Here is a 27,997-nt window from a genome sequence, read left to right as displayed (position 1 = left end):
TAGCAATCAGCTTTGAGTTTATTGAAAGATGTGTTCATTGTACATATTTTTCAAACTAGATTGTTAACAATAGCTTACATTGCACACTGCTTGGTAGGCTGCAGCTAAGTTTCAAAAACAACCCTATACCTGTACACAGCATACTGTATCAACCTCCATGTCAGGACAGAGACAGACTGCATAATTAGCCAAGCACTTTGACACATCTTTCACAGAAAGAATAAAGTGACATTATAATCATGAGAAAGATGGTTTACTCTAACATAGTTGGTAGAGATCTGGTGACAAGACATTGATGATTAGACCCATGTGAATATACATCTTAACATTTGAACAGTATGCTTCCTATTCCTTTTCTATATCCAAACTACTCAGGACTGGAGCATCCCCAAGAGCATCATAACATCTTAATGGTTTAAACTTTTTTCCTTTAAGCAAAGGCAATGGTGCTCAAAGGTGGTCATAAATACAATTTTCCTGTTGCCTAGGTCAAATACACTTTCTAATTGTAATGCTTTATTTCAGTATATATTTCACATATATATTGAGATGCCATTTTGCAATGGCACTGCATCATCTTTAAAAAAGTGGGATGTCTTTCTTGATATTATCTGTTTCCCTGTTGGCTAGGGAGAATTACAAATTGAAATTACGACACAAATACAAATTCAAAGCTCTGTATGTTATTTCTTATATCTTATTTACATCCTTCTTGCCGCTGCTGCAATGACCCAGTTTCCCAAAGGAGATCATTTCAGCTTCATCTTATAGTCTTGGTACCAAGATACTTTTGGGAAACTGGGCTCGATCACTGGAAGCGGAACATACAGTAACAACATAATCAGTGCTATGACCACCACATTGTGATAAATACTATTTTGCATTGCATTCCAAGATTTAGACCCATCCATGCCAATCACAATATAGCATCAGACATCTTCCTATGTACATATACAATACAGACTTGGTGAGAATCAATCAGAGAACCTTTAATAGTCTCTTGTGCTCTGGGGTTTTGATTTGACTGCTCCTATATAGGACAAAATTAATATAAGAGCACAAATATCACTGTCCAATTCTAACTGAATTACTTTAATTACTTTGAGAATTTGCTAGATCCTATCTAAGGGACCTGTTGGTGCAATTTGTGCGGTTTGTCACAAGGTAGAATTAGAAGGCAAAACACAATTCATCTAATGAACAGTTCTCTCAAAGACATTTCAACGTCTTATTTTTTACTTTCCTTGCCCATTTCTCTGTATTCTTGAAGCTATAATCTCTTAAGTGCTATGCATTCAAGGCTGCCTTCAAACATACCATTTTGCATCTCTAATTGAATATTTGGGTCGCTGATGCCCTCTTGTGGGTCATAGGGAGGACAAGTATTCTAAAACAGTTTTCACCTACAGTCATGTAACTAGCTGCCTTGTGGCCCATGATGGATCAAAGGCAGCAAGCTGTTCAGAAACAGTTGACATTACATCAGGAAAGAGGCAGTCGATAAATCTATTGGTTTTATAAAATATGCTGATCTATTGCTTTAGTGGTTACATGGTGAAAATACCATCTGTTCGTGCAAAATATGACAGCTGGTTCAGATGAGATTTCCACTGAAAAACGATGTTTCCTCTGGCTTTTAAAGCATGAAATGGCTGCAAGTGCATCTGAATGAGCACCATAATACATACAACACATAAGTTCTCAAAAGATTAACACGGCTCATTAGCAAAAGGCTCACTTCACATGCTTGCAAATTAATCTTATTCACTAATCAAAGTGGTTTTCCCCATCTTGATGTTACACAGGTAGTATAATAAACTGACAGACTGCCATCTTCCATAGTACACAATATGACTGCAATCCAGTAGATGTTTGATTTTCTACTACTTGATTAATGAAAGGAAAACATGAACATTTGAGAACTGAATGAAAAAATAAACAACATAAATTAGATCTGTTTGAATAGACCCAGTATCAGAAGAGAAAACCTAACATCTACAAATACTGTATTCAATTTTCCACCACAGGACAGATCAGTGCTGCACAGAAAAGTATATTGATTAATCCCTGCAGTGGAATTTGCCAAACTGACAACACGCCAAACTGTACTTCTGTTCGAGCTTATAATTGCTAATTGCATTGATGAGCATTAGTCATTGGAATAACATACACAGTGAGTGAATTACAATCTATTCTACCATATCTATTTAGAGTTAAGTTATTTGCACATATAAAAATGATAAATGGAAAGAACAGAGAAAAAAAATCGGATTAAACGTAATTGCATTGTTCTGCATTAATAATGAATATTAGTTTCTGAACACCAAGTAGAGAATGTTTCACAGTAGTACGGTCACAGACCACACACACGTTTAGCTAGCCTTGCACAGCCAGCTAGGAGTTTGGCACAGATGATGATACTGGATACACTATCTGTGCTATTTTTGCATGATCTGGATGGTTGTACAGTAATGTAATGTAACGTACTGTTCCTAGTACAATTCGTTCCAAGTGTTGTGCTGCATCTGTTGTGCTTGAGGTCAGAAAAGTCAAAAACCTTGGCCATCTCCAAAGGTTCCCTCACTATTTAGTAAACCTTTAACCAAGATACTGAGTCACTACTTTCTATTTGGTGGATATTTTGCATGTGATAGTTGTTAAATTTTTTTTAGCTTCTTACAGAAGCTAAAAAATGAGTGATGCACAAACATATCAGTAGACAATCGGTATCAGCCGATTTGGGCTCACAATCGGAATCAGTCTGGTTATATTTTTACAGTCGATTGTTGGAACTGATTGTGTATAAGTGACCTGGAAGTGCCACTGTGCGTGTGTCCATATGTGTGTGTGTGTGTGTGTGTGCAAGTTCTGCTTGTGTCACTGAGCCAGTGACTTCCAAGAGGAGGCAGCCTTTCATCTAGCCTTGCAGTGAGTGTGTTAACTTTGTACGAAAGCCTAGAAAATGTCGGTGTGGGATTTCTACAAACTGTCCGAGGAAGACAAAAAAAGTTAATTTCTTCTTTCATTTACATGGTTGAGTCACGGTAACACTTGATTGTTTGAAGATGTCTGAAAAGCTTATCCTGTTTTGTACTAGCCTTGCGAGCTAGACCTCCCATCCAGCTGGGTCAAACAGTCTTGTTGGGACCAGGCTGGTTTTGTACATGTATTTGTACAATCCGTATTGGACAATATGAGTGGAGAAAAATCAGATAGCGGTGAACAATCTTCACCCTTCTGTGTATGAGCAGTGTGTGATTGCTGCTGTGCGTTTCCTCCCCTCTCCACCAGTCCAAATGGAGAGCGACGTGGCATGCAGGAGAGAATGGTGGACTGTCCGCCTGTGAACGTTCAGAGGAATCTCTTGGGGAACTCGGATGCATACACACTCCGCTTGTGCTTCTAAATGTTTTATATATGGAATGTCTTTGCATGTCTGACTCATCTTTGTGTGTGTGTCTGTGCACTTGCCAACATGTGGTATGAAATGTGATGTTTTGCTCAGGCTATTTCCTCCCATCAGGTCCTGCGTTTTTGAGTTATAATGCTCCCATCCCTGAAAGTTAGGCTACATGAAAGAGTTGTTCTGACTGCAAGCATCCTCGTCTCTTCTCATTTCTCTGTCTGCAGCTTCCTTACAGTATGGGTGGATTTCCTCATGACTCTCCACAGTGGGGGAAATGATTTCAGGTAGAACACTGAAAAATGTTCCTTGGAGGTTTCTGCTGAACTTAAGCACATTTTTCTTTCTTCTGAGCACCTGTATAGATTTTTCCTCGGGGCTTCCTACCTTGGGGAATTATTGTGTATTGGGTTTTCCTGGACTGCTTGTGTTCTTCCTGATTGGCGACTGCAGGCTGAAGTGGACACATCACTTACAAGGTAAAAGGGAAGGTAAATCAAGTGCTTCCAATGCGGCAGGTTTTGTTTTTTTTTGCTGATTTTCAAAACACGTTCAGCTACACTGGACAAGGTAGTCGTAGTTATCTTAAGTACTGTCTTTGAGTCAAAGAAAGCTCCATCCATTTATCATGTATAGTGATGGGAGGAGGTGGATGACTGTCTCCCACACCTCACTGTCTGGATTCTAACCTCAATCAATCAACTGCTACATCATCACTCCTACACTTGCTGCCTGGTTCACGATGAATCACGAAAACCACGGAGCAAAGTGTCGTGCCTGACTGCAATGTAGGCTAAAGCTGGATCGCAGCGGCCTCAGTGTCAGGTCTGGCGGGGTTTCCTCAGCTGGTCTCCAGGGGCTGTGGGTCGTCCTCCTGGTCGGTGACATCAGGAAGTTGTTCCCTCCAGTAGGTGAACTGGCTGAAGGTGTCTGAACAGGGGAAGTCTGATCCCTCACCGCGGATTAGGAGCGGGAAGACATGGTCCACCACCTCGCACAGGCGCCCATAGCTGACAGGGAGACACACACACACATATACAGTATTATATATAAAACATAGAATCCAGGCAATCGGACATTAGTGACATACAGTCATACAGCAGAGTCACATTACGTGGATGAAAAGCTGGAGAGAGAAACAGAAAGTATGGCTTACGAGGAGATGTTGGTCTTGGCGTGTTCCTGTATCAGCTCCCCCTTTGGATTGACAGTGAATATTCTGTTCAGAGGAACTCCCACCTCCTTATAGGAATACACATCCTGGAGACACACACACACACACACACACACACACAATCATAATCATCACCAACAACAGTAACAGCCAGTGTTATTGAAACTTGATTCAAGAACATACACATAATCATCATTACAGTCACCATCAACGTTTAAAAAATAATTACTGATACATACTTGATGACACAAAAATGACATCAAGACCAAAATGCCAGATAATTATTCAGTGCATTTTTCCATAGATTATGTTACAATCCCTTATATCATGACACATAAAATTAGAATTTTTAATTGTTTTTTTCAGCTGCGTTAACAATTTTGACACCTATCACATAATTATTTTTATGGCAGCTGGGAATCACAGGCGATGTGAGTACATGCTTTGTATGTGTGTGTGTGTGTGTGTGTGTGTAGTGGCCTCACCGTAGCCCTGTTGCCAAAGGCGGCGTAGAAGGGTTCAGTGTTTGGGTAGAACAGGTGCTTGATGTCTGTCAGACACTCGATCTTAAACTTCTCTGGTTTCTTCTCAATCACCTCCCTACACAACAAGGAGGCACGTTTTATATATTTATAGCCTTTTCTGTCATTGTGTACATATATGTATGTATATATGTGAGTATACTGTATATAATGTAATGAAATGCATCAAGATTTATGAGTGTGTGTGTGTGACCTGTGCAAGGCAGAGAACAGACTGCTGGGGCTGAGCAGCACTGGGCCCATGGGCAGCATGGTTCCCCTCTCGTTGACCCAGTGCAGGTAGCCTCGCGTCATATCAGCCATGCCAATGGCCCTCGCCGAGCAGTACATGAACTTATAGCCGTTCCTGCAAGAGAGAGAGAGATTTTACACTTAGCTGTGCACCTTGGTTTTATTCAGAAATCCTTAGAATGCTAACAAGCCATGGAGGATAAATGTAGGAACTTCTTCTCACAATATGTTTCGGGTGAAGAAAAATAATGAAGTACAAATTCAAAACGTCAAGGTATTCCTTTTAGTAGAGACAAAAAAACAAATATTTGTGGTGTTTTTGTGATTTTTAGAAGTGATTTTGACTTTGCGGCTTAGCCAGATTTGAGCCTGTTAGTGTTAAGACTGGACTCAGTATATGCAGGGTGTGAGGCAGCACTCACTGGCTGACTCTGTGGTAGAGCTGTGCGATGCCCTGGTGGGTCCAGTCTTTACCCAGGGTGGGGAGGATGTGGCCCAGGGTGTCTGACCTACAGAGAGACAACATTACACCATTTCATACACATGCACACACACATCCTGTCCCTACATGGATTACAATCCCATCTACGACATACCTAATGCATGTATTTAATGCATGTAGTTACACTGTGGACTAGGTGTAAGACTAAATGATAATTGAAGCCACATGACATAAAAGCTCTCAGCTGCCCCCTTGTCCTCTAACATCCAAGCTAGGTTCTGCACAGGCACTCACACTAAATAGTGCAAGGAAAGGTTACATGAGATTCTGTGTATTGGTAAATAACCCCAAATAATCCCCATCCACACACACGCCCCTCCCAACCTGGTGATGGTTCCATCTATATCGGAGATGACTATCTTGTCGTCCCAGCTCCAGAGGTAGATGGTGCCATTGCAACGACAGGTGCCCTGATACTGGGTGGTCACACTGAACACCACATCATTAGGACCCTCCTTCAACTGTAGGCTGGCCTGTAGACACACACACACACACACACACACAGAGAGAACAGAACAGAATAACTCTCAATTCAGAAACATCTTCAGACTCTTGACAGCTAGTTGTCAGGTTCTCTCTCCATGGATTTTGCAGTTCAGCGTAAATCTGAATCAGCTGTATCAGATTTCAGCAGTGAATATGCCTGGCTCTGAATTACTCTGCAGCAGCATGCAGTCCATGTTTGGGGTGAATCAGTACAAATAAACTTGAATAGACTTGAGCAATATTTTCACAGTTCAACAAAAGTTCAACAGAAAAAAAATGTAGGAATAAAGAAAGAAGAAAGAAAAGGAAGAAAATGAGTAAGAAAGAATGAAACAGTAAGCAAAATGTTTTTGATGAATACCAGTTGCTCTGAGGTGAGTCGAAGGGTCTTCTTGTAATAGACACTGCTAGGGGTCATGAGGGGCTCCGGCTGGCAGGATCCTGACACCTGATTGGACGATCTGTGCTCCTCATCGCTGGAGGACGACTCATCCTTCATCCTGACAAATCAAACACAGCAGCTTTGGTAAAAGAAACAGATGGTGTGTGTGTGTGTGTGTGTATGTGAATGAGAGCATGGGTGTGTGTGAGAGAAACAAACAAAGAGGGAGAGCAGAAATAAGTGACGAAAAGAGACAGAAAGAAAGAAATAAACAAAGTCTGTCTTAAGTCACCTGTTCACTGAGCCCATACTGAGTGAACTCTCTCCTCTCTCTCCTCCTGCCTCTGTCGCAGATTCCTGAAAGACACAAAGGTCAAAGGTCAAAAGACAACGCTTCCTAGTTGGCCTAATGAACTAAGGTGTTTATTATGTGCTGATGTTGTGGGTTGAAATGTGGCTCCCAACCTTTGCCACTTGCTATACCTTCTCTCCCCTCATCTTTCCTGTCACTCTCTACTGTGTACTGTCTAGTAATGTATAAATGCTGGAAAATTATCTCACTAAAAAGTGTGTGTGCTTACGGATTTGGAGTCGCTGTTCCTGCCTCTCCACGAGAACCACCAGCGTCCTCCTTTCCTTGGCATCTTCTCCTTCATGATGTTCTCCACTGAGGCCTGGAGACAACCGCGCACATACAACTCAAAACTGACTGAAAAATGTAACTCAAAATTGACCAAAGAAATAACTCAAAGCAATTAACAAAGCTGAAAACACAGATAAAAAAAACCCATCAAAACTGCAAATCAACCAAAAACTACAAATCAGGTGAACAGTCACAACTGTAACTTAAAACGTAGCGTAAAAAACACATCTCAAACCACACTGAACGCCAACCAACTAACCAAACGAAAATGCAATTACAGGTGAAAACATAATGGCATGCAAATAAAAGGCCAAAAGGATGCAGTGTAAAACCTGAAAAGAAAAGACTTGAAAGTATGTGAGTGGATAGCAATGAATCTTGGGACAGATGCAGGGGAAGACAGGGAGACGCACCAGAGAGAGAGACAGAGACAATATCGACTTGGAGAGAGGCAGACAGACACATAAAGAGGCAGAGAGAAAGGCAGACAGACAGACAGCATCATGCTCTGACCGACACCCAACAAGTTAAGCCAGAAAACAACATACAGGTTGGGGCAGACTGGAGCCAAACAGAGCAGGGAGGCAGTAAGAGAAGAGGCCAAAGGCGGAGAACACATAACTCAAACACCAACACTTAAAAACACACAGCAGACAACGGGGGGATGGTGAGATGGATAGACAGAGAGAAAGAAAATATATATAAAAAGGGGAAAAAATTAGGTGGGGGGGAAAAGACATGTTATTTGAGTGTTAGGAGAACAGTTAGATTTAAAGCAACATTCCACTGTGGTCGTTTTGATGCGAGTTTCCCCATGTGTGTTCATAAACAGTCAATTACCATTACTGGCTTTGTGTCCATGCTGGGTATCCATAACAAAATCACACATCGAATACACACAAAAACTAAAGTGGGCGTCTTCTTGTTTGGAAACATTGATTTAGAGAACCAGAGGAAAAGTGCCGTGGTGAATACACATTCTGTGGCAGCGTTTGAGAGGAAAATGACGATGTTGTAACAAATTGAAACATCACTTTAAGGAGAACTAATTCCAAAGTGCACAGGAGAAACTGATGATGTAGGGGATTGCAGAACACAAAAACACACCAAACAAAGTGTCAAACTTGGCCTTGTTATTTCTTTTTGAGCCACTCATCCTATGCTCTATCTCATTTATCTGAAAGACAGTTTTGTTATAGATATAAAGTGATAAATTGTAATCCCAACATAAACAAAGGGGAGCTCCATAGCAGGGTGAAAAACCAGGACAGGAGACATTGTTTCAGACAAAAGTGGAGTGGATTAAAGTCAGTATTTAATGCATAAATATTAATTTGAATTTTAATATTTTAACAGTCTACTAGGCTTGTCAAGGTTTGCTTTGTTTTTATATATTTTGGTGTTAAATAGATTCATTTTATGTGGTAAGAAAAGTTCCATACAGTTAAAGCTGCACTAGGCAAGTTTGTAGGTTGGCAGCCTCACATGACAGCGAGAGGTAACTGTTTGAACTCTAATATCCAGACATCATGTAACATGATGTGAATAAACTGCACACAGCACGCTCATGTTCACCAACCCGGCGGCCTGTGATGCTTTATACCAAAGGAAACCAAAGGGACAAGAGAGGGAAAAGATCTAATGAGTCCAGCTTTCTGAGCGCTGCTCACTTCTGTTTAGGAGACACTTTGTATTTCACTCTGAAGTTTTAATTTGTTTCTTCCTGTGGGTAGAGAAGTGTAAATACCTGAAAGAGAACTTCATTCGGGAAGATAGGGTGAATTTTTGGGCTCTCAATTGGTGGGCAAGGGATGCTCTTCTTTATTGCAGCCCCACTTTGTGATTTTGGCTGCTAAGGCAGCTGCATTTTTACATAACAATCTTGCCTAGTACAGCTTTGACAGTTCTGAACAATACTTTTCTACAGTTGATAATTTTATCATTTGTATAATCTATACATCTGACCTTTTTTCTATCTGCAAGTTCTATGCTGGAAATATTTTATCTGTTGACGATACATCACAGACTTTACACCACAGTAAGATAACTTTCATGACTGTTGGAGAACATGCAAAAATAGAAAAAAAAACAAAAAAAACAAATACAACATATAGCCCACTGTAAACAAAGCAGAGACAATCAGGTATCAATGGATGAATCAGTGTGGTCTTACCTGCGGCAGGGGCTTCTGGTAGACCTGCATGGCCAGCATGAGAGGAGCCGCAGTGCTCCAGTTGTAATACCTAAGACCGACAGAGAGAGAGAGCGCTCTAAACATCTTCACACCCAAAACTCAAAACACTGACAATTTTTACTGAAAATCTAAATAACATTGAAAAAGACAGCAGACTTTCTTTGATGAAAAAGGAGGAATTATGACTGCTGTATTGTAGATATCTGTTATTCATGGTTCTCCCTGCTAAAACACTGTCACCCCATTAACAGTGATTTATTGGATTGAATATATTTTTTACTTTTTACTTTTACTAAAATGTATTGCCTTAGCTTTTGATAGAGGGACTGACAGTATGTTAATGTTAATGAACACTGGAGTACAACAGACCTGTATTTTGAGCTATAATAGACTACAAACTATCTTAAAAGCATATTACTCACCAATATATAAAACTCTTCATGAACATTGGTGGTAATACTGAAACTTTAGTTGTTTTATTACATTTTGCACGATATCTTGAAGGCAGGCAGGGATATAAGTAATGACAGTCACTGGTGCCCATAAATATTATTTTAATGTGCAACTTAAGTATGGATGTGTCCTCTTACCTCTATGAATCTGGCACTAAAGCTAGTATTTAGCGTTTACAAATATGAGGACCACCTTCCATTTATTGAGTAGCACCTCGTTTTGCACAAATTCATGTCTAAGTTGTCTCAAGGCTAAAAAATCCTTCTTCGACCTGTCTCCTCCCTTTCATCTACATCTCTCCTTGAACACCGAAGGGGGTGCACATGGATTAACGTAGTCGGTCTATTTCAAGAGAAAGAGCAGATGGTTCTCACATTGTGTTCACTCAGTGCCAATGTGTAACACACTTCCATATTAAATACTTATGTAACAGCACATACTTGGTTCCTATCTTGACCACCAGGTTGGGGTCATCGATGACGGACGGGTTGTCAGAGAACTGCTGGTAGGAGATGGCCTTCTCCTGGAACTGCTCTGTGGCAGCCAACACACACACACACACACACCCACACACACACACACACACACACACACACACACACACACACACACACACAAGCAAGCACAGATGCACAAGAGAAAGTTTAAAGAGAGTTCTTGAGGCCAAAATTCTTTTTTATGTTTTGTTTTTTTCCTTACACATGTAAGTTGAATAGTTAAAACAAGGAAACATATCTAATTATTATCACCATTTCAGGTGATATATAACATTGTCATAGAGGTATGGAGTCAAAAAACAAAAAAACAAAAACAAGATATATCAAATGGGCTCCTCATCGCTGTACCTCTTGTGATCTCCCTGTTGTCAGTGAGTCCTCCACACAGAGAGATGGCGACGTGCGGCAGGTCTCCCAGCTGGTCTGACAGGCTGTCCACGCCGCTGTCCATCCCACTGCTGCCCACTGACTGTGGGGACTGGTTGGCGCTCCGCACGCCCATCATCATCATCTCTGAGCCCCCCCGCATCGAGCTGCCCCCACCATCACTGAGGAGAGAGAGCCACACACACTCACGTACACATACAGGGTGTATAGAGGCTTGCAGTTGTGTCACAAATCTCCTAGCCACCACAGCGGGCGCCATGATGGAGGTCCATTAGAGAATTTGGTGAGTGCAAACAATGGCTAAATAAAATGGTTAACAACCAATCTGGGAAAAAGTGATGTGATGAAGAAATCCAAATTTCAGACAAGTGTTGTAGAAAAAGTGAACTACTTGTAGCTAACTCACTAAAAGGTTTCCCATTATATTTACAAACGGAATTTGCCTAAACTGGCAGGTGTGCCAATATGTTGGTAGCATAACACAGTCAGCTGACAGCTAGGAAGTTAGCTATCTAGCTAGCTGCAGCTGCTAAGGTGGTTGATCAATACTAATGACTCAACAATTAGTTCACCAGGTTCTGAGATTTGTGGCTTTCAAAATTCACTTTCCAGCCCATACTCTCTGTTTCTGAACAAAAGCTCTGCACCTATGGGATTTCAATTTCAATTTAGCCAAGCAACCAGAACTTAAAGTTAACATGCAAATACTAGCCACCACTAACACCAGGTTCCACAAGATACATTAGCTGGGGTGCAAATCAGATGTGTTTACAACAAGACAGTAGCAGACCAGATACTATGGTTAGCTAGCTAACAAGCTAACATCTTAACACAGGGTTACAAAAACAACCAGGTGAAATGATCAGTTCCCAATCAAAAACAGCACAAAAGTAAACTATGTCTATTTAACTCTGTTGAGACTGCCAAGTCGACCAGCTGTTCACAGCTGTTGCCTAAGTGTTGAGGACTTCCAATATGGCCGCCAGAGGGCCCACCTGAAAGCCCTCTATAGGGGTTCTGTACCTGTATGAGGGCATGCACAGATATGTGTATGTTTTGTGTGCACAGCGGTTGCACCTGTGTGTGTATGTCACTGTACCTTTTAGGGAAGTAGAGGGCAGCGACTTCAGGCTCCAGCTCTGTAATGTCGTCCAGGTAAATGCCGTCAGACCCCAGGTGCTGGCTCCTCTTTTCTAAAAGCAGACAGTATCACATCATCAGGAATAAAAGATGGAGGTATTAGGGCTTATAGGCACTTGAGCTCAAGTTAATCTTTTCCTGTTATTTACTCACTGGCAGTGTTTAGATTGATTTTATCAAAACATGAACAGGAGGCAAATTAACTGTCAGTTTTTAATTATGGCTCTGCCTCCATGTTAAAACTAATACTTAAGAGTAAGAATATCTTTTATATTCTTTGAGAAAGTAAGTGTCCATACCTTTCCTCTTGGATGGTGAATCAGTTCTTCTGATGGGACTCCCTCTGTTCCCGCCCTCATCCAGATGATCAAGGAGAATCCTGGGAGACACTGAGGAGGCTGCTAACCCCTCCAACTCTCCACATAACGCCCCCACACTTTCCACCTCTCTCCCTACAGGGGAAAAAAAACAAGAAGGGGTCAAGCAGCATCATAGCAGAGAATTTATTGCTTTGTCAAGAACAAATTCATGGGGCCAGCAGGACCGACTGATATGGCAGGTTATTATTGGGTTGACCCTCCAGAATTTACTGCAGAAAACAGGCTTCTCGTGGATTTATGGTTCATCCGTGGAAAAATGAACAAGTCATGGAACCATGCAGAATTCACTCCCACAAAACCTGATTTTCCCAAAAAGTACCATTAGAGGTCACTAGGCTATTGACCTAACCCTAGGCCCTAGGCTCTGTAGACCTACAAGACCCTCATACCATGGAGCTGTTTTTGTGACCCACCAGCAACTCTAACAAATCCTAATTGGGGAACATAACTCAAAGCTAACTCATAACTCATAGCTCAAAGGGCATCATCCTATAATGACTGTCATAAAGATCAAGAAATCTAGTTGAACAGGAGTACAGATGATAGTTCAGGCCCTTTTAAAGAAGCACACTCACATTAAGAATGTATTCTTTGACAGGCTCTTGCTTAACTGCAATATTCTACAATGTTACTACAGAGAAGTTATGCATTTGATAGTCTTTTTTACTTGATTAATGAATATAATCAATATATATACATATATATATATATATAATTGGTCATTTTAGGCTGTTTTTTCTTATGCCTGCAAAATATTACTTTCAAGATGCAGAATTACCACTAAAATCTGGATTGTTATCCATGGAATCCTAGAGGAACTAAGGCTGAAGGATGGTTTCCCTTGCCACTATGCCACCCTACTGCAAAATAGTCATGTCAGTCAACTAGCCAGAAGATATTTGTCACACATGTTGACATTTTATACCTGGATGTCAGATTTCTGAGAACGCCTTTCACATGAAAATCAAATGATTGTGGGATATATACCAACCACTGACAATACCTTCCTCCATGTAATTAATTACCTTGCTCTCCTTCAGCCTTAGATGGCAGTCCGACTCTGGCTCCATTTTCTTCAGCCCCCTCCGCCCTGTCGTGAGCGCTGGTGTCCCCGGGCCGCGGGACATAGAGACTGAAGGACGGGGGTCCGGTGTCTGGGATGGCTCTGAAGTGAGTGCTGTCAGACACCGGGATGGAGACTGGGGAGACTGATGAGGCAGAATCCTGCTTCTGGTGGGAGGCCAGGAAGGAAGGCTAGAGAGAGGGAGAGAGAGAGACCAATTGAATTGAATTGAATTGAATTGAATTGAGAGAGACCAACCATTTCAAGCCAACATTTCCTTTATATCATTTTACACCTCTATGTCTCTCCCTGTCCTCCCCTCCTTCCTTTTCCCTCCCTCCATTCCTCTCTCCATCCACCTGTCTCTTACTATATTAAATCTCCCTGTCTTTCCCTCCTACTCTCCCTCCTTCACTCCCTTCTTGCAAAAAACATACATCTTAGCATCTTTTTTATTTCTTATATTGACTTAAGTTATTTGTCATTTACTTAAAGCAAGTGGAATTATCTCCAGACAAGTGAAATTTCTGCAGTGCTCCCTCTGTAGTATGTGTGTGTGTGTGTGTGTGTGTGTGTAGATACCTGGGCAGCGTGTGGCAGCTCCCCCCAGGCCCACAGCATCTCGGGGTTGTCTTTGTTCTGATTGGCTAGCTCCGAGTCACTCTTCGGAGTCGATGACCGTGAGTCGCTGCTGGGTAAGAGACAATGAGAGACATGAGTTAGTTCAGTTTATATTTCAGAGTTTAGTATATTAGTTAATTTAAACATAAATGATGAAAGTAAATAATTAAAAATGAATATTTCAAATCATTACCTGTGACTGACATAATGATACAAGAAGAATATTTGAAAGAAAAATACTAGAACAAAATAGTAGGCCGACCAATACTAGTTTTTGGATAATTTCCCTTGTTCTATTTTCAAATTCATTTTATCTACTTCCTGCAGCATGTCTTCCTTTATGAGTGTTGCTTACAGCCTTTAGAGAGGGCAAAACAGTAAGTGATACCTAATAAGGGAAGTGAAGTGAGAGGTCTGCTGAGGACAAGAGATGGACAGACCACTGGACGGAGGGATGGAGAGAGTCTCCTCAATCATAGTGCTAGAGAGAGAAAGACAAGACAGAGACACACAAGCAAGAGAAAAAAGAGATGAGGAGAGATAGAGACAGTGATCTATGGCCACTATTATCTAGTCACTGTGACGACAGAATAGTGGAAAACACTTATTTGCATAATACGAAGAGTAAAATAATAATGAATTGAAGAAAAGAGGGAAAGTAGAATATAGAATATAGTAGACAACTGAATAAGACAAGGATTATTTTATTTGCCATTTCAAGACAAGCCAATTGTTGTAGTTTCACATATCACTCCTAGATACCTAACACTCCCCTGCATGTTGGCATTTGCACATATGCATTTTATTTGTGTGTGTGTGTGTGTGTGTGTGTGTGTGTGTGTGTGTGTGTCCAAACAGTACCTCTGTGAGCGAATCCAGTCAGTGCTGGGGTGTGTGTAGGTGCTGCTCAACGCTGTAGACCCCTTATCGCCGTACACAGCTCTGATCACAAACACACACATACAGGGAGACATTAGTTGTATATACACACACACACACACACACACACACATGCACCATACTATATAAATACAAAGAGATCTCTCGAGGCTCAAATGAGAGAAAATGTGGGCCCTAGAAAACGACAGTAATATCCTCTACATCTCCCCCTTACTTTGAAATAGACTAATAATTGCTGACCAATCCACTATGAAAGCCTTGCAGCCTGCCTGTGGTCAGCTGTCACTCACTAACCAGCCTAAAAGATTAAGTATGACATGACAGAGCCACACACGTTTTTCATGTGCATGGGGTTACAGGAATTTTCCAGCCTCAACATGGGGTCACCTGCCAAAAAAAGGATTGGGAACCCCGGCACAGAGGACAGAACTGAGAGTCATTATTCCAAAAGAGGCAGAGAGCACTGTGGGAAAAGGACCAGTCACTGGAGCAGTTCCAACAAACACAGAGCTGGCATTCACAGAGCTACACACACACACACACACACACACACACACTTGACTCTCCTCTGCTTAAGTTGCCTATAAGCATGTATCTGATCCTCTGAAATTCCACACTGAATCCAAACAGGAGCTGCATTTTCTAATAATAATAATAATAACAGCCTATTTTGTTCCACACCAGTTCTGTGGTAAAGACACAGAGATGCTGGGTTAAGTGAATTTGTGAGTACATTCCACTGATTTACATTAATTCCCTGAACCTAACCCTGATTAATAAATGTCTAACACTTACCCTCTTATCTTAACTTTAATTCTAACACTATAACTCCTCCAAAGTCCTCAGTTTAGTTGAAAAGGCTTTCCTCATATTTCTGTCCTTGTGATACGCTCGGTGCAAATGTTCAAGCCCTTTTTTTAGACAGCTGGAACAAACGGTAGTATCATCTACGCATGGAAAAAATAAACACACAGTCACACACACACACACACACACACACACGCAGTCTCTCCTCTTAGACACGGTGAGAGGAGTTATTGGCAGCGGTTCATCTGCTTCACAAACAACATTGTGACCGCTGACGAAGGTTGTTTACCACAGCAGTGGAGCGGACAGGCTCTGGCATTTAACCACCACACACACACACACACACACGCACACCCACATGTTCACACACACACACACACACACACACACACATCAATACCAACACACATAAAGAGGAGCCCTAGCCAAACTCCTCACACACAAGCTGACAAAATGCAGAAATAAAAACAGAGAGACAGAGAGAGAGGGAGAGAGAGAGAGAGAGAGAGAGAAAGAGGAAATCCCATAAGCTGTTCTATTCCCATTGGCTTAGAGATACTGGCAGCCAATACTAAAGGATTTTTGGCTGTTTTCTGCCATTTCTGAAGGTCTAAACCATTCAAACTGAAACACACACAATCACACACACTCTCTCTCATACAGACACTCACACACACACACACACACACACACACACACACACACACACACACAGGAACACACACCTGCCACTGTCGCCCTCTCTCTCCTCATCAGAGCTCATGTCAATGGTAAACATGTCCTCGTCCTCCGAGAACTCCTCCCCGCTCTCCTCTCTCCTCCCTCCTCCTCCTCCCTCTGGCCGTGCCTTCCTCCTCCTCTTCCTCCTCTTCTTGATCATCCCCCCATCACTTTGCTGCGGTACCAGGCTCTGGACAGGGAGCGAGGAGCTGGGGACGGGGTCTGTGCGGTGAGAGAGTAGCATGAATACGCCATACACACACACACACATAGATCCACAATAATTTTCACAAATTCCAACATTTCTTTTTCAAAAGGTTTGCGTCCTCATACCTTGGTGGCGAGAAACACCTCTGCCCAGCTGGGATTCCATTAACTCCGCCCCCGTTGACATGATGGGTGATGTTGCCAGGTAGGACGGCACTACTTCCTGTCAACAGAGGAAGTGACATCATTAGATTGGATTAAAAGGTTCTGATCTTCACAAGACTCCACAAGTCCATGATGTCTTCATGAATCTTTATCATTAACTTCTTCCACAGACTGCAATTAAATGCATTTGAGTGTAAATAATGGATTCCATTTTGCTAGAAAACATCAACCTAGATCCCAGAAAAGAAAATCGAGTAAATCAATTTCAAACAGGGACTTCATGCAGAATGGAAACGCATGTAGTCTGGGGGCAATTTGTGTGATGATCATACCCTTTCCTAGCCCAAATTATGACATGCATCTGCTTTACTTCCTTATCATCCCTTATCATAAATTTGCACAAATGGACCACTGAACACAGTATAAACAAGTGTTAGTGAGAGATGAGGCAGAAAAGGTTCGTTTGTTTCATGAGGGGGTCTATGTAATCTGGTAGGGATTTGGGTTTGGACTCAGATTAGCAAAAACACACAGATTTGCTCAGCTGAGCCTATGTGTGGGACTGAGCCAGAGAGAGAGAGAGTGTAACTAGGCTACAAATATGCTACAGAGCTTCAATTACTAACGCACACACACACACACATACACACACACCACAGAACAGACTGACACATGCCCTGCAGTGCACATGGCATAACATAGTCCAACACAGTCCAGTTCATTTGTTAAGAGAGACAGAGGGAGAGGGAGAGACTGTAAAAGCTCAGGATGTGTCAGCAGACCATGCCAGGTCACGTCTCATCAGCTCACAGCTCTGGCCATGATGGGATATCCACCCAAAACAGATTTCACATGGGTCATTTGTTTGATCATGGATACTTAAGTCTCAATCTGTCCACATGACCAACTCTCTTTCAAAGCTAGAACTGTTATTCCTATGATCTTTGACAGTTCAATCACTGCTGTACATATGAAATGTGAAACCTTTCTCTCCCACAGCTAGAGACCAGGAACACTGAGACTGGACTGACCCATCGAGACACACGGTGGAGTTCTGCTCTGTTCAGCTTTTACATTCAAATGCTTCTTTGGAAAAGACATATTTCTCTGCACAAAACTCGACTGAATCACCAGGATCAAAGAAATAACAAATGTGAATTCTGTTTTAGGATGGACTTTTACCTTTTTAGACAAAACCACTTTGACCCAGATACAAAACCCAGCATACAGCATTTGTTTATATATTGAAAAAAAACATGATGGCTTGATGTAATAGCTGAAGCTACACACTAAAAGCCAGTTAACTGTTAACCAGGCTGACATAAGTGTGCTGCAGAAACTTTTAAGCCAAAACAAAAACTAATAATAATAATACACAAAAGGTTTAGGTGCCTTGACTGCAATGGTTCAATCACCTTTAGTCTTTAATCTGTTTTGGCAGGACACAAACAATGCTTTCACATAGTTTTATTATGTAAGCTGCCTGCACTTGATTTCATCTAGACTCTCAAACAGCATCAGAGGTGAAAACACCATGCCAAGATAACCACATCAAGATAAACTACAGCATGTGGGTGTTTCATAAAGATTTCAAAAACACTTCATGCTCTAGCCTGAAGAGTAATTCCAGGTGGAACACTTGGTTAATGTTTCACACGCTGGACGATTTGCCAACACACATGCCCAGACAAATCCTCACTTTATACTTTATACTCCGAGGACCAGAGAGAGAGAGAGAGAGAGAGAGAGAGAGAGAGAGAGAGAGAGAGGAGGCACTAAAGACTGGGCTCGATGCCAGTGGGTTCTTTGAAACTCTTATTGTTGATCTTGTCACGTTCAGATGAGAAAAAGAGACTCAGAGAAACAGGGGAAGCCAATTTACTAAGAAACAGTGTGACAGACAGAACTAAAAATGTTAGAAGAGAACCGAAAAACTGTGTAAGCAGAACAACCTGAAATAGAGTCATAGACAGTCCTCGAGCAAGCAACAGACCTTCCCCTCATCCACCTGTAAAAGCTTTCTGTCTACCTTTTATTCAGTATCCCTGTCTATCTGTATGGGAGCCACTCTGTTCTATATGTTGTATTTATTGTCTGTCTTCCTGCCTGTCTGTGTGCCTTCCTGTCTGTGGCTTTGTGTCTGTGTCTTGTCTTTCTGTATTGCTTATCTTTCATTCTGTCTGTCTGTCTGTCTGCCTATCTTGTCTGTCTTCCAGTCTGTTCGTTTATATGTATATATCTATATAGGTGTCAGCCAGTTTCTGTGTGCTGTCTGTGTGCAACAGACTGTGGAGCAGGTGAATTCTGTGGTGTTATAAATAGCCTTGTGGTGGTTTTCCACTGTGCGGAGGGAACAGCTATGTTTAGGAGAGGATTAGAAACAAGGTCCCGAGACACACATGCTACAGTCTTAGACCTGGGTCAAACTGAATTTGCATAATTATCAGCGTTTGCTTTAACTTGCTTGGAGACCCATATGGGTTACCGGCATCAGGACAATTCAGAGAGTGTCAGGTAAATTGTCAATCATGTAAAATTATGCAAAATTAACTTTTAAATGCATTAAAAATTATAGAGGCACATCTGAGGCACTCTGTTGTGATGAACAAAAGTTAAAAGCCTTTATTTCACATTGGCAACTGAATAGTTAAAAACTGACTGGAGCGTTTCAGATCGAATGAGCCTGCATCAGTGATTCAGGGATTTTTAATATATTCTTGCAGGAGCCATTCCAAAAAGCACCTGCTGATTGCTTCCTGCCATGGACATTTCTGGTCCCAGGCATGGCTCCTAATCTTTGTTTTTTTCCCAAAAAACTTTTAAATACTTCCCTGCGATCTGCCATCTGGTGAGAAGAGCAGAGCAGAGATACAGTAAGTAATAAAGCAGAATTAGACCAATCTAATCCATCAGATTATGAATTAAATCTTTCAGATTATGACAGTTTTGTCTTAATTCGCGGCTGGGAAACACAGCCAACACTCATCCTGCTCATCCCTCATCCTTCAGACAAGTGCTGACCTCTCCCTCATCCCTCTTTCCCTCTCTCCTCTCACGCTACTCGTCCATCCACTCATCCACTCATCCTTCCTTCCACTCATCTTAAAATTGCGAGAAACAAAAGGGAAATGTCCTCACGTCAGGTAAATTAGTACGATTTTTTCATTTGTGTAGCATGCATTTATGGTCATGTAATGATACTGTGGCCACAAACAAAATGTCAAAAGAGCTGTCTTACTAAAGTTAGAGACAAGTTGCTGGCACTGAAAGTAAGTACTCTGTAAAAGTTATTTCTAAGGAAAGCTTGCTACCTACTCTAGGCTAATGGTGATACATGGATTACAAACAATATAGCTATAAAACTAGGATCCAATATTTGTCCCAGTCCGTTGCTTCTTGTGAGGGTGACACTGCAATATTGGTAGCTGCAGTTCTGTTGAAATGTTACCCCAATCGCAAATAATTCATGCTTGAAAGATAACTGTTCAGCAGACTGGAGCAAAACAGCAGCCAAAGGCAATAACACTGGATTGCCTATCAATTGCCTGTTTGTCAAGTATATAGGCCACATTTATTCATTATGGGGCAACAGTGGCTATCTGTTCCTACAAAACCAACATACTATATACATTGTAACTGTCGCTATACCACGTGTCTCTCATTATCATAGGACTCCATTGATGAGACCATGGTACAGGCTGCAATGGACAATTCCCCGAACCGGTCTAGTCCATATCTGTGTGCCTCCTCTCTCCTTTCTGCTCTGCTGTGTGTGCATCCCATGTAACATAAGCCACTTGGAGGAGGATTTTAATAAAAGTGCGTCATGGTACTGTGAGTGCATGCATTTTTAGTATGTGTCGCCCCAGTGGGAATCCAACCCTGAACTCTGGTGGTGTTAGTTTGACATGCTACCCATTGAGCTACACACAGGGCCACATTGAGATACAGAGGAATCCAGGAATCCAGAGCTGCAGGCCACATGCTCCTCTGACTGCTCAGACTTGCACAACGCACATTAATAAAACAGCGGGAAAGTAAGAGAGGTAGTTTGTATTAGATAGAAGTAACCCAGCATCTGTGCTACTACGGAATAACAACATGATACTAGTTACTGTAACCCACTTGTTACACATAGACACTGAACGAGAAGAAGACAAATTATGATTGTCCACTGCTTGTGTGTGTGTGTGTGTGTGTGTGTGTGTGTGTCCTTGGCGAGCCAGGCAGGCTGACCAGTATGTGGTCATGCTTTCTGCCTGTCCTGCTGGTTTGTTTCCACAAAACTAAAGTCATGTTGGCCAACAGGACAGAACCTCTTGTACCTCTTGTATTTCAGAGCTGTTATCTCCTCATGTACAGAAGTGCAGACAGCAAACAAAACTCTTCTGACTGTTCCAAAGGACAAATTAAAGAGTAAAGGTGATTGAACCTTTGCAGTCAGGGTGTCTTTTATATACTTGCATTCAGTTAATATCTTGTTTTATGTTATGATCTTTTGGTTGTTTTGTTTTCCATTCAAAATAAGTGGATGTCATTTGTCGGTGTTTGTTTTGTTGCATCTTGTAACTTTCCCAATGCATGTGTTATATGTGTATAAATTAGTAACTAGGAAAAATACATGTTTGTTTTTGTTCTTTTAATTGTGAAGAACTTTGTACCTGTGTAAGAAAATTGCAATAGAAATAAAGTTTATTATTATTCTTCCCTGACTACTATGTACTAGTCTAAATCACCTATTCCAGCGTCCACCAGGATCTCTCTGTTTCCTTTGTCCACATTTCATGTTTGTAATTCTCTTTTTTTTTCTTTCTCTTTTCTTTCTTTCTCTCTCTATCCCTTTGTTTTTGTCAGTGTGCTGCCAGTGTTTTAGGTCAGGCTGCATGCCCATCATGTCAATAAGAAGACCTCTGTTCTGTATTTGTGTGTGTGTGTGTGTGTGTGTGTGTGTGTATGTGTGTGTGTGTGTGTGTGTGTGTATGTGTGTGTGTGTGTGTGTGTGAATCTGCCGGTCGTTACTCACCAGTGTGTTTTCAGTCTCTTTGACGAAGAAGGCCTCCCCATTCTCCCCCAGCTTCATCTGCAAACTCACCGGCTCTCCATTTATCTCTATGTCCACCTGCGGGACAGAGGAAAGATTCAAACTTAGATTAAAGATTAAGATAAAATAATTACCTTAATCCCCCCCCCCCAAACATTGACCTACATTTACATTTACATTTACCTTAATCCCCCCCTATTAACATCATGATGATTTGGAATAGGAGACTTACGAACACTGAGTCGTTATTTTATTGTTTCTCAGTGATATCAGAACCACCGCAGCTCACGGTGCTAATCTTAATCTCACCACTTTCTCGCGGGAGCGCAGCACGCCCATCTTGCCGAAGCGGACGTGGAAGGGGGAGCACTGCAGGGAGCCATCGGGCTGCCGCACCACGATGACGTCTATACATCCAGACAGCGTCGCCGGGTTCAGCCCCCGGTACAGCTCCTTGACCTGGACAAACACCTGGCCCGCCAACTGACCCACATAGTTCATGGTCTGGGACTGGTGGTGGAGAGAGGGAGGGGGAGAGAGAGAGAGAGAGAGAAGAGAGAGAGAGAGAGAGAGAGAGAGAGAGAGAGAGAGAGAGAGAGAGAGAGAGAGAGAGAGAGAGAGAGACAAAGGCAGAGATTTGAATTATTGTTGATTTTCATTTCTTAATGCATTGAGCTTTTTTCTTACTTTTCTATCTCTTTCTTCCTTTGAGTAAAGTTTTATTTTTTACATTTCAGGCACTTAGCTGACATGCTTATGCAGAGCTTAAGGACAAATGACTTTTAATGGACCCACTGGCTTTTGTGGGGATCAAACTTGTCAAAGTCAAAGTCAAAGCGTTTATTGTCATATGCACAGTTAAAAACAAGTTTCTCCGTACAATGAAATTCTTCCTTTGCCTTCCACTCTGAATGCCATTTATCAAGAAACACAAGGTATAAAAAAAGTAGAGATAAGAGAGAATAATAATAAATATCCAAAGAACACTATGTACAATATACAGAGTAATATTAAGTGACAAAATGTCTGTGCAAAAGTCCTGTATGCAGATAGTGGGTAAATGTCTGTGGGTGTGCAGTGTGGAGTGTGTATGTGTGTGTGTGTGTGTATGTGTGTGTGTGTGTATATGCTTGTGACTTTCAGTCAGTAGTTGGTCTCTGTAACCACTTGGCCACAATCCCTGTCATCCTGCCACATTAAAATATAGTACTGAGCCACTTGTTCCACTTAGTGGTTTGCAACTTCAAACGCTAGGTAGGTTGCTGAAAACAAAAACACACTTGGCATACAGTTTCTCCTTCTTCTAGTGTGTGTGTGTGTGTGTCTGTGTGTCTGTGTGTGTTTGTGTGAGTGGTAAACTGTGTTGATGTGTGGGTGGGTGTGACAGCAGGTGTTTTTTTTTTTTTTTGCTTTGAGGTATTTTTTCCTGTGTTGTTTTAAAGTGAAAAAAAATCAAAGGTCCTTCTCTCTCTCTCTCATACATTTACACTGCTAGCATCTGGGAGGAGATTAATCATGTCATGTCATGGCAGCGACTCTGATCCACAGCCTCTAATGCTCTCTGACGAGAGCGCCAAACATGGAGAGAGAGGCAGACAGGGAAACTCATTCACTGGGCTGGGAGTTGGAGGGGTAATGGAAAAAAAGAGAGGGAGAGAGAGAGAGAGAGAGACTAGATTATAGGGACAGAGTGGAAGAGAGGGGGGGAGAGAGAGAGGGGAGGCGAGAACTAGAAAACACATCCAGGAGAAAAACTGAGTCTTTTAGAATTGATTAGAATTGGAAAGGTGGTTTGCAGCGAATGCCGGCCATATTTCCTGCTTTCATCTGAAGACAAAAACAAAATGCACTTGGCAGTATTCTAATGCACTAGTGGCCACACAACCATGATGGACACCTTATACATGGGAGCAACAGCATGTTTGACATTTGTGGGAAGTCATGGTGGACAGATATTTTACAGACAGCATGTCAGAACGTCCAAAGCCACTTTTGAATTTGTCCAGGCTGATCATGCCAAGCCTAGGTCATTATTTATTCAGCCAGTGAGTTTTCATCACTACTTATCACATAGTTTCTTTATTGAAAAAACAAAAACAAAACATAATTTTCTGCATTTCCATTCAGCTTTTCTAATTCGATACATCATAATTCACCAAACTCCTTGGATGGAGACCCCGACTAATGAGAGGGAAAGAGAATGATGGGGATCACAAGGGAGAAAAACAAGCACAAGAGAAAGGAGAGGGATAGGGAGGAAAAGAGGAGGAAAATAGTTGAAGGAGATGGGAACATTGGGAAGGGAGAGGAGGAGGGAGAAAGAGGTCGAGCAAGACAAGGGAGAGGGGGGCGAGAGAGAGGGAGACTTTCCACTTTCACACATTTTAGTTATTTGATTGCTCATTAGCAGCACCTTCTCTTTGTTTTGCTCAACACTGCAATGCATTTTTCATTACAAAAGGTCAATGTGAATGTACACACACACACACACACACACACACACACACATACACACTCAAAACGCACAAGAAATGCAATATCTCTGTCTTGGCTATAAAACGCACTGTCCCCAAAAGTCTCCACCTGCTTGTGCTGACTCAGAGATGCTGGCACTCTCTCTCTCTCTCTGTCTCACACACACACACACACACAATTACAGCGTGCCTAGGGGACAGATGGCTTAAGATCTTGGCGGACCATGTAAGATCACTGTAATGATGAGGATAATTTGTTAACACCCGTTAATTACTGAGGATCAGAGATTTGTTCTGCTCTAACGACCGATCCTTTATATTGTTGTGCTCCAGACCTGCAGCAGAAACATCAGACTTGTTCTGACCGGCCCGCTCTGCACAACACACCGCCATGCTCTTAACCCACAGACGCAACACGTCCTAGGTCAAACCAAATTCATTTGAAGCGCATTTTACACAGAAGTGTCACGGTACATTTTATAGACACTGAAAATATACATAGAGGTTAAAGAAATGACAATATTAAATCCACTATAGAGCAAACAAGAACTAAAACAAGCAACATACAGAAAAAAGAGCAAAACAGGCAACAACAACGTCCTTCTGAATGTAAACAGAAAACTACAAACTTAATAACAGTGAACTGCTTCATGTGTTTTCTATATGTTTTAGGTACTTGCCTATCTCTTAATCTCTTTGTGTGAGTATTGCTCAACAACTAGGAGTGGGACTGTTGGAGAGTGATTACATAATTGTTTGTCCCCTGTCTCACACTCTCTTAATCGCCCCCCTCACTCTCTCTATCTCTAAAACACACACACACACACACACAGTCATGGACACGCCACAGACTTGATACCACTATAAACATAGGCCACGTGTGAACAGAGGACTCCCATTCACACACACACACACACACACACACACACTGCCCACACACACATAAGCCTGCCCACTCTTCAAGGACATCAACCCTCTTCCTGGTTAATAGCCAATCACAACACATCTCCATTTTGTGATAACCAATCACGAGACAACTCAAGGTTCATGACTGTCATTCCACACACTTGCTCTACCATTTCAAAATTCCAGGAACAAACAAAACAACAATATAGGAATCTTGTCTGACTGCTGTCCAACAGTTATTGATGAGGCACGTGAGCCATATAGAGAATAAAATTAAGCCCAAAAAAAAAATATGCTTGGCAAAACCTGCATTGTCTCAAAGTGCCTGTGTAAGGTGGTGTTTAATAGTCTGTCACATGAAAACCCCAGAGAGGTTTATTTTTTTATTTAACAACTTATTGAAAGTAATTCAATAAGACTCTTGCTGCCAAACAACAGACAGACAGACAGAAAGGACTCACACAGACATGATGGCTACAGTCCTGCAGGATTATCCAATTAAATCAATTAAATCAATCTGCTCTCTCTCTCTCTCTCTCACACACACACACACACACACAGACACACACACACACACACACACACACACACACACACATTAAACACACCCAGAAAACGACTATCATTCCATTGGCTGAAAGCCACATTATACACAGTAAAACCCATGTGACTAAAGCAGGCCACCACTCCAAGTTTACTGACTGCTACAACGGAATGGCAATACACGGTGGACAGAGAGAGAGAGAGAGAGAGAGAGAGAGAGAGAGAATGGGAGAGGGTGGGATTCATTTTCTGAAATGTTGGTTGATGATTAATTTCTTGCTACATGCTTTGGCAATACTGTTTGTTTTTAAACTGCCATGCCAATAAAGCACATTGAATTGAACTGAATTGAAATTGAGATACGGTATATATATATATATATATATATATATATATATATTTAGAGAGAGAGAGAGAGAGAGAGAGAGAGAGAGAGAGAGAGAGAGAAAGAGAGCTCATATCACATTGTTTACAAAATAACATGGGGGAAAAAATAGCATTTTACACATGCATTGTGACACCATTTCATCCTCATTCTCCATAGTAAGACCTGATCTACCATAGCCTACACAAATGGGCAACAGGGACATTTTTTGTTTGACATAACCACATTTTTGCTAAACATAAAAACATATAGTAGGCTATAAAAATAAAGCACGCTGTGTGTAAGTCCTCTCCATGCTGTCATGTGAGCACGCTGCAGTGTGTCGTAGCCCGTGAGAGGACATGTAAACATCTGCACACGGGGTGAGGCTCTGCTGTCTGTGGCTCTGCGTTCATTCAAACAGGCGCACGGCGCACGGAGCAAAACAAACTCGCGTCGATGCAGAGGCTCGTGAAAACAGAGAAAACATACAGCTGCCAGTTGCTGTTGGTGGTACATTAGCACTGGCCTGAGAAACATCTGCAAATGTTTTAACATGCATCTACAGTAGGTTCCATTCGGGCGGACCAGTTCATACTTACATTATTTATTGACGCCGCTTGTCGCTCCGGGATCTTTCCGCCATCCAAATATCCACCAAACGTCCAAAACCTCCTTTATATTTCAGTCTTCAAAGGAATCATTGTCGGTAACGGACAAGGCAGATTGGCTTTCCTGACATTTGATCTCGGACTCGCTCTGCTCAAGGCTGCCTCGGTATTTAAAGCACAGTTAAAATATTCCTCCCATCACCACCGGACTGGAAATAAAGACCGACCCCGGTAGGCTGAGCGGCCGGTGACGTCACACACCGCTCACGAGACTCTGTCAGTATATTTCCCCCCTTTTTTCTTTGACATTTTTAAAAATGCACATATTTAATCATATTTATTTAATTACTATTTATGCTTATTTTCAGTGAATTCTTTTAGTGTCTTTAGTGTGTACTTTTATCTCTCTGATGCTGTACTTGCATGTAAGATGCTGCAGAGCTGTGAAGCAGCTGCTCTTATTGATGTTTCTCTTTATCATTGCTCTCAGTATTGTTTCTCTGCTGTGTTCTCTGCCTCTTCTTTACATTTGTATTTGTCATTGTGCTGCTTTTAAAGCACCATATGCTGAATTCTAAGGAAAGTACTATATGAATAAAGGTTAAATTATTTTATGTAGATAGATAGATAGATAGATAGATAGATAGATATTTTTTTATTTATGTGTCACTCCTCAACATACAGGACAAACAGGGCAACAAACACAGTACCCCAATAAAAAAGAAGGTTGAGGACCACTCATTTAGAGTTATGAGACACAGGCTAAAAATAATACACATTAAAAAAATACTAGAATACTAGAATATGTATGTTTCAAAATTCATGCAGTGATATATGTCCATTACTGTTATATTTACAACGCCTGTAATTTCTACATTTGTCTCATTCAATAACAGAAAATAGGACTGACAGTCAAACTTGCTAAACACTACTTCAAAAAGCTAAAGAAAGATATTGATGTAAACAGAATTGCATTTACTCTGTTTTGAAATTGCACACAGGTTAATATATTTTAGAAAGGCATTTGTAGATACATTATTGACATATAGTTTAAAAATATCCCTAACTAACTAACTCTAACCCTATGCTATTTTAATAAGAAAGCTGTGAAATATGAATAAAAGCTCTCCAACCCCTTTCATAGTCATACCTTAAAAATTT

The 27,997-nt window shown here is 41.4% G+C and overlaps 1 protein-coding gene across 1 annotated transcript; it reads right to left on the bottom strand.

Annotated features, from left to right (window-relative positions):
- lpin1a (lipin 1a) lies at positions 1-26,959 on the bottom strand. Its single transcript, XM_078284103.1, has 23 exons — positions 26,828-26,959; positions 22,248-22,448; positions 21,921-22,016; positions 16,859-16,955; positions 16,531-16,747; positions 14,960-15,040; positions 14,487-14,579; positions 14,060-14,168; positions 13,440-13,668; positions 12,334-12,486; positions 11,994-12,087; positions 10,856-11,055; positions 10,451-10,544; positions 9,537-9,606; positions 7,302-7,394; positions 7,013-7,077; positions 6,700-6,838; positions 6,177-6,325; positions 5,773-5,859; positions 5,313-5,465; positions 5,063-5,177; positions 4,560-4,663; positions 1-4,413 (listed from the first exon to the last, which is right to left on the bottom strand). The coding sequence occupies exons 2-23, from the start codon at positions 22,437-22,439 to the stop codon at positions 4,245-4,247; spliced, it is 2,799 nt and encodes a 932-aa protein (XP_078140229.1). The 5' UTR covers positions 22,440-22,448; positions 26,828-26,959; the 3' UTR covers positions 1-4,244.
- Positions 26,960-27,997: the final 1,038 nt, after the last annotated feature.

The sequence above is a fragment of the Centroberyx gerrardi genome, chromosome 1 (genome assembly GCF_048128805.1).
Source record: "Centroberyx gerrardi isolate f3 chromosome 1, fCenGer3.hap1.cur.20231027, whole genome shotgun sequence".
In the NCBI taxonomy this organism is placed as follows: Eukaryota; Metazoa; Chordata; class Actinopteri; order Beryciformes; family Berycidae; genus Centroberyx; species Centroberyx gerrardi.
The sequence above is the reverse complement of the archived record's forward strand: the minus strand, read 5'-3'. Positions and strand labels throughout refer to the sequence as shown.

Bases quoted from the DNA above. Each gene is read 5' to 3' on its own strand.
- lpin1a (XM_078284103.1), bottom strand. From the start codon at position 22,439: ATGAACTATGTGGGTCAGTTGGCGGGCCAGGTGTTTGTCCAGGTCAAG. The intron at 13,669-14,059 runs GTATCTACACAC...CCCTCTCTCTAG, and splicing joins AGCTGCCACACGCTGCCCAG to CCTTCCTTCCTGGCCTCCCA. The intron at 7,395-9,536 runs GTAAGACCACAC...GGTTGTCTCCAG, and splicing joins ACCAGAAGCCCCTGCCGCAG to GCCTCAGTGGAGAACATCAT.